Source organism: Mastigoproctus giganteus, chromosome 4 (genome assembly GCF_048544385.1).
Source record: "Mastigoproctus giganteus isolate SK-2022 chromosome 4, ASM4854438v1, whole genome shotgun sequence".
In the NCBI taxonomy this organism is placed as follows: domain Eukaryota; kingdom Metazoa; phylum Arthropoda; class Arachnida; order Uropygi; family Thelyphonidae; genus Mastigoproctus; species Mastigoproctus giganteus.
In genome coordinates, this window is record NC_143578.1 from 155,133,078 (window position 1) to 155,151,707 (window position 18,630).

At 35.9% G+C, this 18,630-nt stretch overlaps 1 protein-coding gene across 2 annotated transcripts in view; it reads right to left on the reverse strand.

Moving 5' to 3' along the window:
* LOC150087127 (disco-interacting protein 2-like) overlaps positions 1 to 18,630 on the reverse strand; it is a 1,128,863-nt gene that overhangs the window by 565,795 nt on the left and 544,438 nt on the right. For both annotated transcript variants that reach the window (XM_090372979.1, XM_090372978.1), the window contains exons 20-21: positions 8,360 to 8,479; positions 4,633 to 4,747 (exon numbers count right to left, since the gene is read on the reverse strand). In XM_090372979.1, the coding sequence (XP_090229105.1) occupies positions 4,633 to 4,747; positions 8,360 to 8,479 (235 nt within the window). The remainder of the gene's footprint in view (positions 1 to 4,632; positions 4,748 to 8,359; positions 8,480 to 18,630) is intronic.

Sequence of the window (18,630 nt, forward strand, 5' to 3'; positions counted from 1 at the left end):
AATATCTTCTTTCGTCTTCTCAACCTCCAACCCAAGCATGGTACTAAGTACTATAGGTTCTAATACCTCTCGTGTTTGGGGTTCACATAAAAAAAAAAAAAAAAAAAAAAGAGATCTCTAGATTGCTGCTTATCTCAAAAGATATTAGAGTTCTTTGTGCTCTCTCTATCCAAGAGAGATCCTTATACTATTTGTTTGCAATATCTCCTAATTTTACATTCTTATACAAATTCTCCCAAATTTTACTAAATCATGCCATTTGCTAATTCTCACTTATAACCATCTATTATTGCATCTAAGTTACACTGTAAGCACTTACTTTAATTTTATTACTATTTTACTTCTTAATTTACTTTAATTTCTTATTTTTTACAACATATACTGCATTGGGACTACCTTGTCCATATTTTTGCAGAAGTTCTACTGCTTTGCCCTCCTATTTACTCTCATTTATTTTTATATTTTTAAATTTCCTTTTCTTCCAAAAGTTTTTTTTTTTTTTTTTTTTTTTTTAGGAGCATTAGCAACTAAGGCCATATTGCTCCGGAATATGCGGTGGTCATTCCCTGACCTTTCCGCATCCTCCGTATTTGGTGGTGACGGGCTCGAACCCCGGTCTAATCAAGAAGCGTGTGCTACGCAGTGCTGCTCCTTCCCACCTGGCTACGGAGGCGCCTCTCTTCCAAAAGTAGGGACAAGTATAAAAACACAGTTTTTGATACATTATCAGGAGTAGTTCCCTGAAGAAATACCTGATTATGTATCAATATTTATTTTTAGCTAGCATCAGATTTTAATTTTGCAATTTTTTCTCCCCCTTTCTTGGATCTATAACCAAAGCATCCCACCCTTATCTGATACTTGCTGTTGCTTCATACATTAATCTAATCATTTTTGCTTTACAGTTTCCTTCTCTCTAATTGGCTATCCAATTCAGGGATTATAATTTTATTTAATTCATTATATCATATTCATATTCTTTCTCTCTTTCTCACGCCTTCAATATCACCAATTTCTGCTACCCTTCTCCTATTAGTTTTGGAATTTTGTGTAATTTTGTGTAATTTATGCCTTCATCTTCACACTTTTCAATAGATTGATTACTTCTACCTCATATATATATATATATATATATATATTTTTTTTTTTTTTGGTTATTGCAGAAAAAACTCTGCTTCCTTGCACCTTTTGCCCTTAACTAATACTAAATGAAGTTAGTATTAGTAGTGGCGCATGATGCAAGAAAGCAAGCTTAGTAATGACCATACAGTGCAACGAAACCACGGGCTATCGCTATACCAGTCAAAAAAAAAAAAAAAAGAGAGAAAAAAAGAGTAGATAAGAAAACAAATTATTTGCTTTCTTATCTACTCTTATCCAGTAGACTTTTGATTTTATTTAAAATGTCAGCCTCAACTACCTCAAGCTGTTCCAGCAATCAATGGGTTGCTGGCTAAAAGAAAACTTCCTACAATCTAGGCTTAACCTCTTCCCCTGTACTTTGAAATTATGTCCCCTAGTTCTGGAAATCTTTATAACAGTGAAAATTCTGCCTTCATTCATTTTACTAACCCCTCTCAGAGCCTTATAAACCACAAAGAGGTCACCTCTGAGGGCAAGTTCTGTAGCCCACGTAATCGGAGTTTTTCCTGATATGGTCGCCCTTTTGCTGACCTTGCCACATGAGTTGCCAGTCTTTGGACCCTTTCAAGAAGCTAAATGTCTTTTTTCAGATGATCTCTCTATACACAAAAACAATATTCCAAATGTCGTCTTACCATACAACTTTAGCTTTCCTGACTTTCATTGATCAGTAAACTTGATATCTGCCAGTATTGTAACTTCAGGATCTCTTTCTTCCTTGTTTTTATTCAACCCCAGCAAGTGTATAATTCATTTTCAGGTTGCTATTCCCCCGAGTGTAAGAACTTGTATTTTGTCGCAAGAAAACATAGCCACCACTTTTCTGACCATTCTTACAGCCTGTTAAAGTCATCCTGAAGGTGTGCTTGCTTGTAATGATCAGTAACTACTCTACAAATTTTGACATCATGCACTCTATCCCTTCATTGATGTCACTTATGGAAATCAGAAACGACAGTGGTCTAAGAGCCAATCCTCGGGGACTCCACTTCTCACTTTACACTAATTCAAAAAATATCCATTAATCACAACCCTCTGCCTTCTGCTCTTCAGCAACCCAGCAATGTCTCAGAATTTTTCCAGTAATCCCAACATGTTCCAACTTATACAGCAAGTTCTCCCAAAAGATTGAGTTAAATACCTTGCTAACATCCAAATAAACTATATCAAAATTGTTCCCTACGTCCAGCTCACAAGTAACAGCTTAGCTGTTACTTGTGAGTCAAAAGTAAATATATTTATCTTCTTATCAATTAATACTAAAATTATAACTTCAAAGAAACACTTAATAAAACTGTAGTTTTAAATTCTCAAAACTTAGCTGTTAAGTTTAATTAGCATTAGCAGAGGCACATGATGCAAGAAAGTAAGCTTACACAGCATCAGCCAAAAAAAAATAATAATAAAAACCCTTCCCATTTCACCCATCCATTTGCACCAAATGTTTGTCTAGTTCTGCCCTGAACTTATTTAAGTTGTTGACCTCCTCTACAATGGATGGAGGTTTGTTCCAACTATCAACACACACACACACACACACACACACACTGGTTAAAAGCAAATTTCTGCATATCTATTTTACAATTGTCTTTCCTCAATTTGAATTTATCTCCCCTAAGGTAAGTAATCTGAGCAAGAGGAAGAATCCCATCAGCACTGAGTTTGCTCAAACCATTCAAGGCCTTATACACCTCAATTAGATCATCTCGCAGGTGCCTAGTTTGATAACAGACTAACAGATTTTCAAAAATCTGTTATGATGGGAATATTTTGAAGTAATTTTTATAATCATGGAGATGTGTATTAAAATAAGACTCAATTTATCAAAAAAAGTTAAGTAACAACATTAACTGTGCACATGATTGTTCCATTTGGTTTTTCTTTTAATTTTCTTTACTCAATGAAATTGGAGCTTTGATAGTGAAAACTGAGAAATAAGTTGATTGTTTGTTTGTTTTTATCCGTTCAGTCACAGCCAACTTTTGGAGACTTTATGGGCGAGCTGCCTCCAAGGTGTCCAGCCTTCAACAGCTTCTTTCAAGTCCTTCATGCTCACACCAGTATCGTTCTTTATGGTGTCGAGCCAGCGTGTTCTTTGTTGACTTCTTTCCCTTGTTCCACTGACCTTTCCTAACATTATTGATTTTTCCAATGAATTGAATCGCATTACATGACTGAAATATGTCAATCGTAGCTTGGTGACCTTGGCTTCCAGTAATGTTTATGACTTGACGCAATCCAAAACCTCCTTGTTCGTAACTTTCGCTGTTCATGATATGCAAAGCAGCTTTCTCCAGCACCAGAGTTCAAAAACATCAATTTTTCTTCTGTATTCTTTTTTCATTGTCCAGCTTTCACACCCGTAAGTTGTTATGGGAAACACTATAGCATTAACCATTCTGATCTTCATTGTAAGGCTGATGTCTCTGCCTTTCCAGATCTTTTCCATGTTCATCACTGCATGGAAAAGATCTGGAAAGGGCCAGATTCTCCGCCCTGGTCAATCGTAGATCCAAGAAAGATGAAATCCCAGACGGATTAAACCTCTTCATTGTTAATTTTAACTTCTCCTGTCCCAGCTGTTGTCATAATTTTTGTTTTCTTGATGTTCAGCTGTAGTCCCACTATTTCGCTCTCATCTTTAACCATTAAGAGCAATTGTATAAGATCTTCCTCATTTTCTGCAAGCAGAGTTGTATCATCTGCATATCTTAAATTATTGAAGTTTCTGCAGCCAATTTTCAGTTCAATTTCCTCATGACTGATTCAGTATACAAATTAAATAGAAATGGGGATAAGATACAGCTCTGTTGCACACTTTTTCTGATTTCGAACCAGTCTGTCTCCAAACGTTGTTCTGACAGTTGCTTCTTGATTGGTGTAAATGATCTTATTAGCTCAACCAAGTGTACCAGTACCTCCGATTCTATCAAAGAATTCCGCAATTTTTTGTGTTCAACACAATCAAATGCTTTGGTATAGTCGATAAAGCACATGTATACATTTTCCTGAAATTCATGGGCTTTTTCCATGATCCAACAGATGTTTGCGATGTGAGAACTAGACAAACATTTGGTGCAAATAGATGGGTGAAATGGGAAGGGTTTTTATTGTTTTTGGCTGATGCTGTGTAAGCTTGCATCATGTGCCTCTGCTAATGCTAATTAAACTTAACAGCTAAGTTTTTAGAATTTAAAACTACAGTTTTATTAAGTGTTTCTTAATAAAACTGTTAGTTAATAAAAACAGTTTGATGGGAATATGGCCCAAGAAACCATGGGATTTGTTTGGAGAAAAAATAAAAAAAATCCTTAGTGGCAAAAAAGTGGTATTCTATAATAACATCTTTCTGCACAGGGGAACAAAAAAATAAATAAAAATAAAATAAGAAACTGAAGTGTTTTCTTCTATCCCAGTGAATTTGTAATCTGTCCCCTTCCCACCACTACAGTGAATTTATTTAATTTTTTCAATAATGGAGAAACTTACCTCCTTACAGATACTGTGAGGCCTTCAGCTGAAGCGGCACATGGACATACAGCATCAGGCCTCAATCCTCTGCTGTGGAATACACTAATAAACTGGTCACATGATGACAATGACCCTATGATAAACAGTTCCAATATGATTCAATTGGATAATCATATAACATAAATACACAAAAAAAAAAAAAATAGATAATAATAATAATAAATAAATAAAATAACATGCACATTCTAAGGCAAAGAAAAATTACTGTGTCTATGGAATTTGAACACAAATTTCACCAAACATAATATGTACCAAATTTAATGTATTGAAGTATAAACTCAGTGATCATTGAATTATGACCACCCTACCTGTAACGAATTATGCTGCCTAGCTCACAGTATAAAAGGCTGAACAGCTTCATATGCTAGAGAAATAATAATTTACACCTGGTTGTGCAAATCAGAGTGATGAAGTAGTAAAGATATCACAGAGTTTTAAAAGGGCATGACTGCGGAAGTTCATGCATCGGATGTTTCTACATAGGAAGTGGAATGTCTTGTCAATTGCTCATGGCCCACTGTGGAAAAGGCATACAAAGAATGGTGTGGAATGGGTCAATACATCTCCCACTGACATAACTGAAAAGAATTATGCAAGGTGGATATTCACGGTGAGTGAAGGATCTAGCAAATTGTATGGGCTCAATGGCAAGCCACTGTGCAACACTTGACACTGCAATACAATATGAGGAATGCAAGAATTGTATACTAAATGATGATGCATTGCATGCTCAGAAGAATGGGGTTCCACAGCAGATGACCCAAGAGATGCTTTCCTCCCACTGTTCATTATCAACAATGAATGATGTTGTTTCAACAACATGCTGGTTGGACACAGGACTGGAAACAAGTGTGCTAGTTGGATGAGGCAAAATACCTGGTGCAACATCACTGGACACCTTCATGTGATGCAAGCAACATGAGCCCATGGACTGATCATGCATGGTACCCACTATCCAGGCAGGTGGCAGTGGTTGCTTAATGTGGAACAGGTCATCTGGCAAAAACTAGATGACCCCTAGTGCGTTTGGACCAACGTTTCACTGGTGAAGTCTACTGGCAGCTTTTAGGAGAGCATGTATGCCTTGCCATGTTGTTTTTTCCCAGAGAGAAACGGGATCTTCCAAGATGAAAATGAGTTGTGTCATCAGGCCTGCACTGTGCATGAGTAGTTCAAGGAACACAGTGTTAGTAGTATTATAGTATTAGTTGTGTTAATACTATTACCCATCTTGATTGGGCTCCAAATTCGCCCGACCTTGATCCAACTGAATCCTTGTGGGATGTTTTGGAATGGAAGTGAGGCATATGAACACACAAACATCGTTCATTCCAACACTGTGGAAAAACCTTGACGGCAGCATGGCAGCAGAGCCCTACAGGCATATCTTCAGACATCTAGTAGAGTGAATGCCTCGGTGAATAGCAGCTGTTATCCATGTGAACAGATGCCAAATATGGTATTAGGTATGTGGTTATAATTCAGTGATCACTCAGCGTATATCTTCTTTTGATTGTGTAATAAACAGTATTTTATGATTAGTGTAATAATAATAATAATACCAACGTAATTCGGCATTGTAGATTGGACCAACATTGAGCTAGAGGATATGATGAGATTGACCAAGATAATGATGACCAAGAGGTTATCATTATCTTGGTTCATCAAGATGCAGTCTCTCGGTCATCGAGAGACTGCCTATAACCCGTAAAAGAGGGAGGGGACTGACCTCATTGAACAAGAGAAGAAGGCAATTAAGAACCTGAGGGACTATAAAATATTTAAGGGTATAAGGCCTGAGGGATTACTTCCAGGAAACACAGCAACAATCTACCCACCCATTAAGAAAGATAAAGGCACACAACATTCAAACTCAAAAAGGAGACCACACTCACACACAGCAGAAACAAAGAAAGAAAAATGGGCAAAGAAGACACTACAATGACCTCCACAAAGACTACACAGATAAGATGGCTTACAACACTTCGCTCACAAAAGGAAAGCTTTTCCCTGAGACCAAAGGATTCGTGCACACCATCTGAAATCAGGTAACCAACACCAGGAACTACAGGAAATGCATCATCAAGGGCTCAGGAGTGTGATGGATGGCATATGTCAATCAACAATGCCACCAGGCTGTAGAAACAATCCAGCATATCACTGCAGGATGATCACCTAGACTGAATACACTCAGAGACACGGCCAGCTCTCCACTATAATACATCAGAAGCTAGCACAAAAATTCTATTTAATCAAAGAAAGTGAACCGTATTATAAGTATGAACCTTGGACCATACCACAGGCCCGTACTCATAAACTACACTGGGACCATGCAATAATAATGGATAAGATGATCCTGCACAAAAGATCAGATAAGTACTCATCGATTAGAAGGAAATGGCTACCTACCTGATCAACATAGCAGTTTTCAACACCCAGATTTAAGACAAGAACTCAAAGATATGTGGCATATGGCATATGGAACAAGTAATGACCATTTTGATCATCATGTTAACCACCACCATGGTGCCAAAGAGCCTACATAAGAACCTAGCAACAATAGGTGTCCCAGGGAACACTTACATGGTACTCCAGAAAGCTGCAATTCTGAACACCTGTAGGATAGTAAGAGAGTTCCTCGTCGAACAGTAATAACAGTAACCAGACACATCCCATATCACTACCCACCATGTGGCAGGAAAAAACCCATAAAGGAAAAAAAGTTTATTTATTATTTTTTTTATTAACAATAATATTTATCTGAATGCATTACATTAAAGTGATATTATTTTCAGACACATACTATATTCGCTAAAATATTCAGGTCACATAACTAATTAACAGTTCACTAAAATTTGTTAACAATCATGCTAATACTATTTTACATTCATTCCTAATTGAAAAAAGCTTTAACATTTGTTAAAAGCTTAATATATGTTTAAGGCAGTATATTAGTACAGTAATATGTTATAAGGGAACTAACTACTTTTCAGTTCTCAAGGGAGCTAAAAGAGCTATTAATGAAATCAAATATCACTGAATTGAGGATGTCTGGAGCTTCATCAATATGCTGCTGATGTGCACTTCATTTCCTCCATCATTACTGGCGATGAATGGTGGGAATATGGCTACAACCCAATCCCTCAATGGAAGACTCTTATTATTATTATTATTAGCTATATAGTGCAAGGAAGTCTGAGGCTTTTGCTGCACCAGCCAAAAAAAAAAAAAAAAAAATTCTGATTTACCCTGTTTAGAGAGAGTCAGAACATGAGTCAGAAGTAGAAGGGAATCACAAAGAAAGAAAGAAAAATGATGATATCCAGCTCAGGACCATGGGTGTGCCAAGCCCATACTTATCAGATGTGAGCCCTGTAGGAGAAAAAAAAAAATCAAGGTAATTTTGATCAAATGACAAAGATCATGCCTATCATATTTTTTGGCAAATGGAGGAAATTCTTCTGAACAGCCAGTAAGTTTCATAAACATAAATGACTGAGTTTAATGAATTTAATAACAAGAGTGAAGGTGTGTGATTGGAGGGGGGGATAGGATGAGCATGCTTTTTTCAAAATACCAGTTCACTCTCGGAATTTTTCAATTGTACCTCATATGCGAGCAAACTCGCATATGAGGTATAATTGAAAGGCATCTTACCTATTAAAATTAGAAACTGTTTACTTACATGGATTAGATCCATCAGCAATTAGCAGAAGACGAAGTGAACTGAGATTAACATCTTTATGATCTTTTGTTGCCAAGAGTCCCCAGTGAAGGTCTCTAGACTTGCATACTGCAACACTAGCTAAAAATAAACTGAATATTAACTGTATTCTGCTATTAATTATATTTATATGCTCATGAGTACAAATACCCATACACATATACATGTTTAACACTCTTGCTGCCAACTAAATGTGAGAGAACTTGTTCAATGTGGCATAATTTTTGGAATGTTGAAAAAAAAAAAAAAACAACATTCTGACTCATCAGTATTCTGAAAATTCATATATAATGGTTGAAAATTAAAAGTTTTGAATTCATTGCTAAAAGCAGCACTTTTGTGCTGAGCTGAAAATCAAAATAAAAAAAATCTTAAAATTTTATGAAAAATTTATTTGTGTACATAAACTAACATCAACACAAGCAAAAACAAATAAAACTGTATGCCAAGTCTATAATCAAATGCCAAACAGTACTGCAAAGTATTCAATTATTGTGCCAATACATACTGAGTAGTTGTTAATTTTAAGGGCCTTTATGTTTACAGCACTCATTCAGTGGTCATTCTTAAGTGGTTGACTGCTTAAGTATGACCTCATATACATAATGGCACATCACTTTGGGGTGCATTTTGAACATATTTGTGCTTATGCACTGCAGCTCAATACTCTTAATGCTGTTTTATGCATATATGCATTGAGGCAGAAAATGTGTTAACAAAATGGAATGACATTTTCATATAGCTTATATGCTTCAGTACATTTTGACACTGATGTTTCAATAAATTGATATTCATTCAAAAATTAATGAAGTATGCCCACCAATAGTTAAGCTTGGTAAATTCAATAACAAGAGTGAGGGGAGGGTGGAGATAAGTAGGCTGATGCTTCTAATACTTATAACACAGGAAATCATCAATATTTCCCATTTAAATGTATCATTTCTGGATAGTACTGATACTAAATAGACCATACAGCACAAGGAAACCAGGCTTTTCTGCTCTAGCCAAAACATAAATGAATAAATAATAAATAAACAAAATTAAAAAAATAATTATCTGTTCTTCTCCTCCTGTTGGTATCGATACATCAAACCTTGGGACTTCCACAATCCACTGCCCATGGAAGAAAGAACTTATTCAAATAATTTGCTGATCTGCACTTTTTTCCCTTACTTTCAATTTATGCACCCTAGTTCTAGTGTCATTTCACACCATGAAAAAGTCACCTTCATTTATTTTACCAACCCCCTATCAAATGAAGTTTAACATTGACAAATGTAAAGTGCTTCATATGGGAAGCAGTAATCCCAGAGTAACATATCAACTCTGTGGTACCACACTGACAGTGGTAGAGAATGAAAAGGACCTGGGGATAATTGTGCAGGCATATATGAAGTTTTCTGAGCAGTGCAGGTGGTCTGCAAGAGTAGCTCATGGTGTCTTGTCAATGATATACAGGAATTTTTCTTGCAGGGATAAGTATAAGGCAATGGTCAGGCTACACCTTGAGTACTATATACAGGTCTGGAGGCCTCATTTTAAGAAGGATGTAGAGCTGTTGGAATGGCAACAAAATTAGTGAACAGAAAAGGATTGCTCTTAGAAAGAAAGGCTGAAGTTTTGCAAATTACAGTGTCTGGAGACTAGGCACCTGCGAGGTGATCTGATTGAGGTGTATAAAGCCTTGAATGGTTTGAGCATGCTCAATGCTGATGGGATTCTTCCTCTTGCTCAGAATAATCGCCTGAGAGGGCATAAATTCGAATTGAGGAAAGTCGGTTGTAGGATAGATGTGTGGAAGTTTGCCTTTAGCCAGCGGGTAGTTGATTGCTGGAACAAACTTCCATCTAACGTTGTAGAAGTTGATTCAAGGCATTTTGGTAATCCCAATGTATTTTAGCATACACCAGCAATTAAATAGATTCAAGGCAGAACTTGGCAAACATTTGGAGCAAGGGGAGGGGTGAAATAAGGGTTTTTTTTTTTTTTTTTTGGCTGATGCTATATAAACTTGCTTTCTTGCATCATGTGCCCTTGCAAATGCTAATGCTAAATCCTTATCAACCTCAACCACATTCCCTCAATGTACCTAGTTGCCAAACTCTGTATCCAATTCAACTTGTTTAAAAATTCTCCTTCTATGTGCACCCTTTTTCTCAAGCTTGTTAAGTCTGCTACCCATCTTTGGACCTTTTCAAGAAGCAGTATCCTTGAAAAGCTCAGTCCCTAATCTCAATCCGTTCTAAAGAGTAACTTTTAATTTCAACACTTTACCTCCTGTCATTCAGCTACCATGCAATCCATCTACAGATCATTTTGGTAATCCCAGTGTATTTTAGCATACACAGCAATCCCTCATGTGGAGCCAAGTAAACAATGTCAGAGTTATTTCCTACATCCATCTCATTAGTAATACTGTCACAGTAATGTTTTTTTTTTTCCTTTTTTTTTAATTTGCCCTTGAAATTAAATTTCACTGAAAGTATACACATTTTATATTAAGATACAGCCACAAAATTGTTGACCGGTACCAAGAACCACTAAACATTAATCTCTTTTTCTCTCATAATAACTTATGGTAGTTCATACACTCCAATTACAGAACTGATATCAAAAAACATATATTGCTGCATCCATTTCATCATTTTCAATGACACTGAGAAGTATTGGAAATATGACCACAAAAACTTGAAAGTTTGAGAATATGACGCATTGCCAATTGATGTAATTTGTGCAGCATTTGAAATAAACATTTTTCAGTGGGAACTTTCCATCCTGTAGTCACACAGCAATAAAGTGGGAACTGAAGAACCTCGTGGAACTGAAAAACAGCATTTCCTAGTCTTGTTTTAGACTCCCTTCAAACTTTGGCAGTAGAAATTCCTATGAATAAGTCAGAACCACCTGTGTGATTTAGTCTGTTATGGAGATAAACCTCCAAAAGGGAAGTGGAAGATTTAACAACTGTTTCTCTAGCAAATTCCAGGAGCTCACATCTGGTGAGTATGGGCTTGGCACACCCAGGGTCCCGAGCTGGATATCATCATTCTTCTCTTTCTTGGTTCTCTCTCTCAAGATAATTCAAAATATTTTTTTTTTTTTTGGATGGTGCAGCATAAGCCTCAGGCTTCCTTGCACCATATGGCTAATAATAACAATAATAAAATTGACATATCACATTCTTCAGCATAACAAGGAGTAATTGTGGGCAATCATTTCACTGAAGAATTATTTTGAATTTTCAAACAATGGCATAACATTTAAAAGGAACAGGTAAAATTCTTTATTTGAACCATGAAACAGAAAAATGAACAGCCTTTCTTGAATGAGAGGAAATCTGCCTAGAGTTATATGCTTACCTGGACCAAAGTTTGTGATTCAGAAGTTTTATTCCTTGAGGATTTCAGTAACTTGACATTTTTCAACCTTCTTTTGGACAATAAACTGAATTTTAACAAGAGTCTTTGTTATGTGTTAGTGATTGTTTGTGGCGTTTGTTAATTTGGAAACTTATAATAAGCATGTTTATTTGTTTGTTTATGGGCTTTAGGGCACAAAGGCAGCAAGGCTATAATGTGCCTAACTATAGTGATGTTAAATACACAGTTTATGTATATAAATGTTGTTGAAGTTCACACTGCATTGTACAGTTGTATCCATTTAAGGAATGAAAAAATTTTGGCCATGTGTGGGTAACTGCCAGGAGGTCAGAAATACTGAAAGATATGTTCATCCTGGAAAAAGAGGTAAATATAGCTGGTCAGTCACTATTATATTTGGGGCAATCAATGAGTACATGTTGGACAGTGAGCTGAGTGTTGCAGTTTGTACACAGTGGTGGATCAGTGCCCGCAAGAATATAAAGATGTGCTAGGTGAGTATGGCCTATTCGTAGTCAGCCTAATATGACTGTTCATAACTGTTTTCACGTATATTTCCAAGGATTTCCAAGTTTGGAGATGTTTCTTTACATGGAGTAGTTTGTTCCCAACTTGACTTTGCCAGATGTGTTGCCATTTTTCAAGACACCGCTTCTTTATGACTGAATTGTAGCCTGTGATTGGTATGCTAAAAGGTTGATCTAAAGGATCTGTATCAGTTTTCACAGCTAGATCAGTGCATTCATTTCCAGAAATTCCAACGTGACCAGGGATCCAACAAAAGGTAACTTCTTGTTTCTTCCTATTCAGCTTAGTCATGGTATTCCAAATCTGTATGAGTAGGGGGTTATTATTTTTATTCTGCTGTATAGCTCAGATAGCAAAAATGGAGTCTGTATAGATAGCATTGTTCAATATATTTGTTGATAAGGTGAAATTTAACACTATGAAGATAGCACAGAGTTCTGCAGTGTAGCTTATAATAAACTTATATAGTTTTTCTCAGCATTTATAATCTCTTCTTTTTAAACAGATTTGACAGAGGCTGCCACTGTATAGCAGTGACAACCTCAATCAAAATTAAACATTTAACCAAGTCTGGTTAAATATATACACAATGATAGCCAACTTGTACACAAATGCTTCAAACTCATTTTAATTCAGTGCCATGCATTAATTAAAACTTTCAATCTGTCTTTCCCTTTTTTCTAGATAGTAGTAAATGTTTAACAAAAATATATATTCTCTTTTAATGGAAGGGCATGCATTCCCCCCCCACCCAACTACAAAGTAATTGGTCGAAATGGCCAGTTTATTAGCCCAATTGCCCAACTTTCTTTCCTTGCTATCCCAATTTTTAAGACACTCCAAACAGGCACATTAACAACACAAAGTTCCACAATGATCTTTAAATAATTTAACATGATTTCTGGTTAATCAGAAGAAGAGGCAAAATTAGCATTAGCATATGATGCAAGAAAGCAAGCTTATACAGCATCAGCCATAAAAAAAAAAAAAAAAAACTCTTCCCATTTCACACCTCCATTCGGTCCAAATGTTTATCTAGTTCTGCTTTGAATTTATTTAAGCTGCCACCAACTTCTACAATGACAGATGGAAGTTTACTCCAGCAGTCAACCACCTGCTGGCTAAAGGCAAATTTCCCCACATCTATTATACAACTGTCTTTCCTCAATTTCAATTTGTGTCCCCTCAGGTGATTAATCTGGGCAAAAGGAAGAATCCCATCAGCAATGAGCATGCTCAATCCATTCAAGCCCTTATACACCTCAATCAGATCACCTCACAGGTGCCTGGTTTCCATACACTGTAATTTGCAAAACTTAAGCCTTTCGTTGTAAGAGCAACCCTTTGTTCCATTCACTAATCTAGTTACTCTTCTCTGTATTCATTCCAGCAGTTCTAAATCCTTCCTAAAATGAGGCCTCCAGACCTGTATACAGTACTTAAGGTGTGGGCTCACCATTGCCTTGTACAAGGAGATAATCACCTCCTTATCCTTGCTAGAAAAAATTACTGTATATCATTGACAAGACACACTTTGAGCTACTCTTGCAGACCATCTACACTGCTCAGAAAACTTCGTATATGATTGTGCAATTACCCCCAGGTCCTTTTCTGAAATTTGTAGTTTTTACTTTTAGCACTTGCAATGACAGCAAGTATTTTGATTTGACAATTTTTTTGTTCAGAAAGGTCAGTATAGCTAGAATCATTATCTTCAACTGAAAACGGAAGATCTCTTATAGCCACTGCTATGTCTTGTTTACTGTCTAATTTATCTAGCAATAATTAAATAGCCACTATTTCTTTTTTATCTTCTGTCCAACTATCTAACAATAATACCATGATGTTTCTGTTCCACATTTATTTTTTGTTATTTGATTATTTTAATATCAGGAAACAAATTTCTGAACAAAGTGCTTGCATGATCAGCATGGCTCAGAGGAATATATATATTCTATGATAAATTATGTGAACAAGTATTAAATATGTAAAACATCTTCACTTTGAAATGCTATATTTGGTTTTTTTTTTTTTTTTTTTTGCTTTGTTTTTACATTAGACTGAAATTCAAGTAGGTTAAAATTTTCAGGAAATTACACGTGAAGAAAGGTTATTCCAAAAAACAATTGTATAGGAAATAAATAAGGAAAAGTTAACACTATGAGTTTGGAGCTGGACAGTAATGGATGATGACCAGCTGCAGCATGCATTCAGACTATTTTGGAAGAGAGTTGGGGGGGAGGGGCGATTACAGAAAAGAGAGGAAAAATACCAAATCATGTTACAAATACAGCAAATTCTTCTTGGCTGAGAATCATGCATTCAAACTGCTTGATTGTTGTTTTATTTTCTTCTCTCTCTCTCTCTCTCTCTCTCTCTCTCTCTCTCTCTCTCTCTCTCTCTCTAAGGTTAGCTTCTTTTAAAAAAGCAGAGTCTCACCTTATGACAGCAGGAATTTGATGTGTTTGTAATATTGTTTAGTATTTTCTTTTTCTTTTCTGTTTTTTTTTTTTTTTTGCATAATTCTTAATAACATTACCATATCATTTTTTTTGCATAATTCTTAATAACATTACCATATCATTTTTTTTGCATAATTCTTAATAACATTACCATATCATTTTTTTTGCATAATTCTTAATAACATTACCATATCATTTTTTTTGCATAATTCTTAATAACATTACCATATCTTTTTTTTTTTTATATTTTTATTCCATAACAAATTCTGTTTTATCTGAATGTTCATGATCACTTCATTATCTTTTAATGTATCCTTCCATTAGCTTTTCATTAATTAATTAAGAATTTGATTTCAATTTATTTATTTTTGTTAAATCTGTATATTTTGATTTAGAAAAATGTTAATTTGCATATTTACATTTGGTTATGACCTGTCTATTCACTGCATTGACAATTAAATTTGCATTTTGGTTTATTATGTTTGCTTATTTTGATATCATATACTTGGATTTCAGGAAAGCTTTTGATACTGTTCGAAATGGAAGACTGCTGTACAAATTGGAGAGGTATGGCATTAAGGGTAAGTTGGCACAAGAGATAAAGAGAAGGTTGAGTGGGAGATGACAGAGAGTGGTAATCAATGGACACTGCTCTTCGGGGACAAATGTTATTAGTGGAGTTCCCCAGGGTTTGGTGTTAGGCCCATTGTTGTTTCATATATTTATCAATGATATTGATGAAGATATATCAGGTTTAATGTCCAAGTTTGCAGATGATACAAAAGTTGACAGGGCTGTTAACGATAGTAATGAAGTATGCTACTCCAACTGGATCAAGATAAGTTGGGAAAACGGGCTGAGAAGTGGCACCTGAAGTTTAACATTGACAAATACAAAGTACATCATATGGGTAGCAATAACCGAAGAGAAACATACCAACTGTGTGGTACTACACTCAGGGAAGTGGAACGTGAAAAAGACCTGGGGGTAATTGTGCAGTCAAATATGAAGTTTGCTGAGATGTGCATACAGGCTGCCAGGGCAGGTCATGGAGACTTGTCAATGATATATAGGAATTTTGTTAGCAGGGACAGGGAGGTGATTATCCTGTTATACAAGGCAATGGTCAGGTCACACCTAGAGTACTGTGTACGGGTCTGGAGGCTTTATTTTAGGAAGGATGTAGAGTGGCTAGAACGAGTACAAAGAAGGGCAACAAGATTGGTGAGGGGAACAAAGAGGTACTCTAACCAAGAAAGGCTTAAGTTCTGCAAATTGCAGAACCTGGAGAGTACGCACCTGCAAGGTGATCTGATTGAGGTTATAAGGCCTTGAATGGGTTGAGCAAGCTGAATGTTCATGGGATTCTTTCTCTTGCTCAGACTAAGAACCTGAAGGGGAATAGTTTCAAATTGAGGAAAGATACTTGTAGAATAGATGTGTGGAAATTTGCCACACATCTATTCTACATGTGGTTGTTAATAACAATAATGATTAGAAAATCATTATTGTTATTAACAACCCTGCCGACCTTCGTATCGTCTGCAAACTTGGACATTAAGCCTGATATACATACTATCATCAATATCATTAATGAATACAGAAAACAACAATGGACCCAACACTGAACCCTGGGGGACTCCACTAATAACATTACTCCATGAAGAGCAGTGTCCACTGATTACCACTCTCTGTCTTATCCCCCTCAACCACCCCTTTATCCATAGCAGAAATTTGCCTCCAATGCCACACTGCTCCAATTTGTGCAGCAGTCTTCCATGATAAGTGTTCATGTTATACTGTTCAACAGCATAAGTTTGTTGAACAGTGATTGAGGGTTAAATGATTTTATGACAACTGAAAGAAGATGGAAGATAACTTGCAGCGAAAAGTAAACAAAGCAACCTGAGGCTGATGGAATATAACCAATTATATTAAACTAAACAACAAAACAATAATCAAACCCTCAGTAGTAATGCTCCAAGCAACTGATTCAAGTGAAGTCCCCAAAGATTTTTTTCCCCCCATAGTGCATTTTCCAACAGGAATCAAAGGGATATGGGTAAGCAGGATAAGATGTATGGCTCTGAATTCTGACGACATATCGATGGGCACTGGCTTTCTCCTCCTCTTCCTGAGATGATTTGGAGGTTCATATGTTTCAACATGTAAACTTTGAACAGAAGTCCTCAAGGCACACCAAAGCAATATCATCCTAATCCTTACTGTAATTCAGTAAAAAATCCCGTAGAGACAGCACTGTGCATGATAGCAGTAAAATCTTTTCTAGACTATAATTATCTAGCACAGATCTTATTAGGGTTTGATACAAATAAGGGAACATGGTCAGCATGGAGCACTAACTAGCAGAAATAATCTTGACTCAATTTAATTTCTTTAAGCAGTTGGTTCCTAAGTATTTTATAAGTTCTAGAAAGTCAGGTTTATTGATTAGGAGTAGGCCTAAAACAAAGCAATTTGAGAGTGTTATTACATAGTTTGTTCAATAACAAGCAACAGCTATTTTAATTAGGTGCCTAAATTCACATTAAAAATATAAAGTACAGAGTATAATTTGCAGAGACTGAAAAAGAAACAAGAACAAAGATTTGCAAGAGACAGAAATGTGAACATTAAGATGGATGAGTGGAATTACCAGAAGGGTACAAGTGAGAAATTATAGGAAGCCTATCAAGCTGTACTAATTGGGAATAAAATAAAAGTGTAGAGACTGAAATGGCTTAAACACAAAGAGAAGGGATCAGGATGAACCAGTAAATAGGATCCTGGATTTGTGAGAGAAGTGTAATATCCTTTAACCTTTTCAGAATCATCGAAAGATGATCTATCACTCTCTCTTTTTCTTTCTTTCTTTTTTTTTTCTTGCTTCTTCTTTTTCAATGACAGTCTCAAATACAAAATAAAATAGAACCTATAGGATTGGGTTAAAGGTTGAGAAGGCAGAATATAATTGATGATATTAGACTGGAATTTCTGCAGATTATAATTTTTGTGACAGTAGATAGTGTTTTGTGAATATGTGCAAAGAAATGTTGCTTCAGAGATCAGACATAGAAGGGATAAATGAAGAAGAGAAAAAGTTAGTTCTGTGAGAGTGCAGTTGGACAGTTATCAGTTCTTAATTAACCTAACTGCCTTCTTTTAAACAGAATCTTTAATCATTTCCACCATTTTCTTATCATTTATTGTTTAATAATTTTTATATCTTCAAATCTTTTACATTCAGGCAAGTCAGAATTCAGAGACAAGCTGTTTGTTTCTGTTCCTCTCTCAAAACTCATGAAAATTCCAAAGTTAATGAATCATGAAAATTCCAAACTTCAGTTAAAATGGCCTGGCATATGCTATAAAAACTGTCAATCTTCTTCAGCCAAATGGTCCATTTCCTATTACATCACACTAAATTACATACTTCTGTCTAGAAGGATCCTGCATATGAACTTGACAATCCACACAGCTCACTGCTGCACCATATGCTAGTTGTATCAATTGGCAAATTTTGGCTGACATCTTTCTGATTTACATGCAAAATTTGATACACCCATGCTGTTCTGCACATAGCTAAATAGTTCTGGACATAACCAAATGTGGTTCATCAGAAAAAACAATGACTTCAAACACTAAACACGTGACTGAAGGGATGGAATTAGACATAAACATGCAAATCCAAGCATATTTAAGCCTCATTTGGATACTTTGATCAACCCTTTGTATATACTAGGGCAAGGGTCAGCAACCTTTTTGAGTGAAGAGCCATTTTTGATCTAATTAAAAAAGAGAGAGAATCCGAAGAGCCGCACTTCAGTTCAAGCTAGGGAGGGTGGATGGGGGAGTTTTTTAA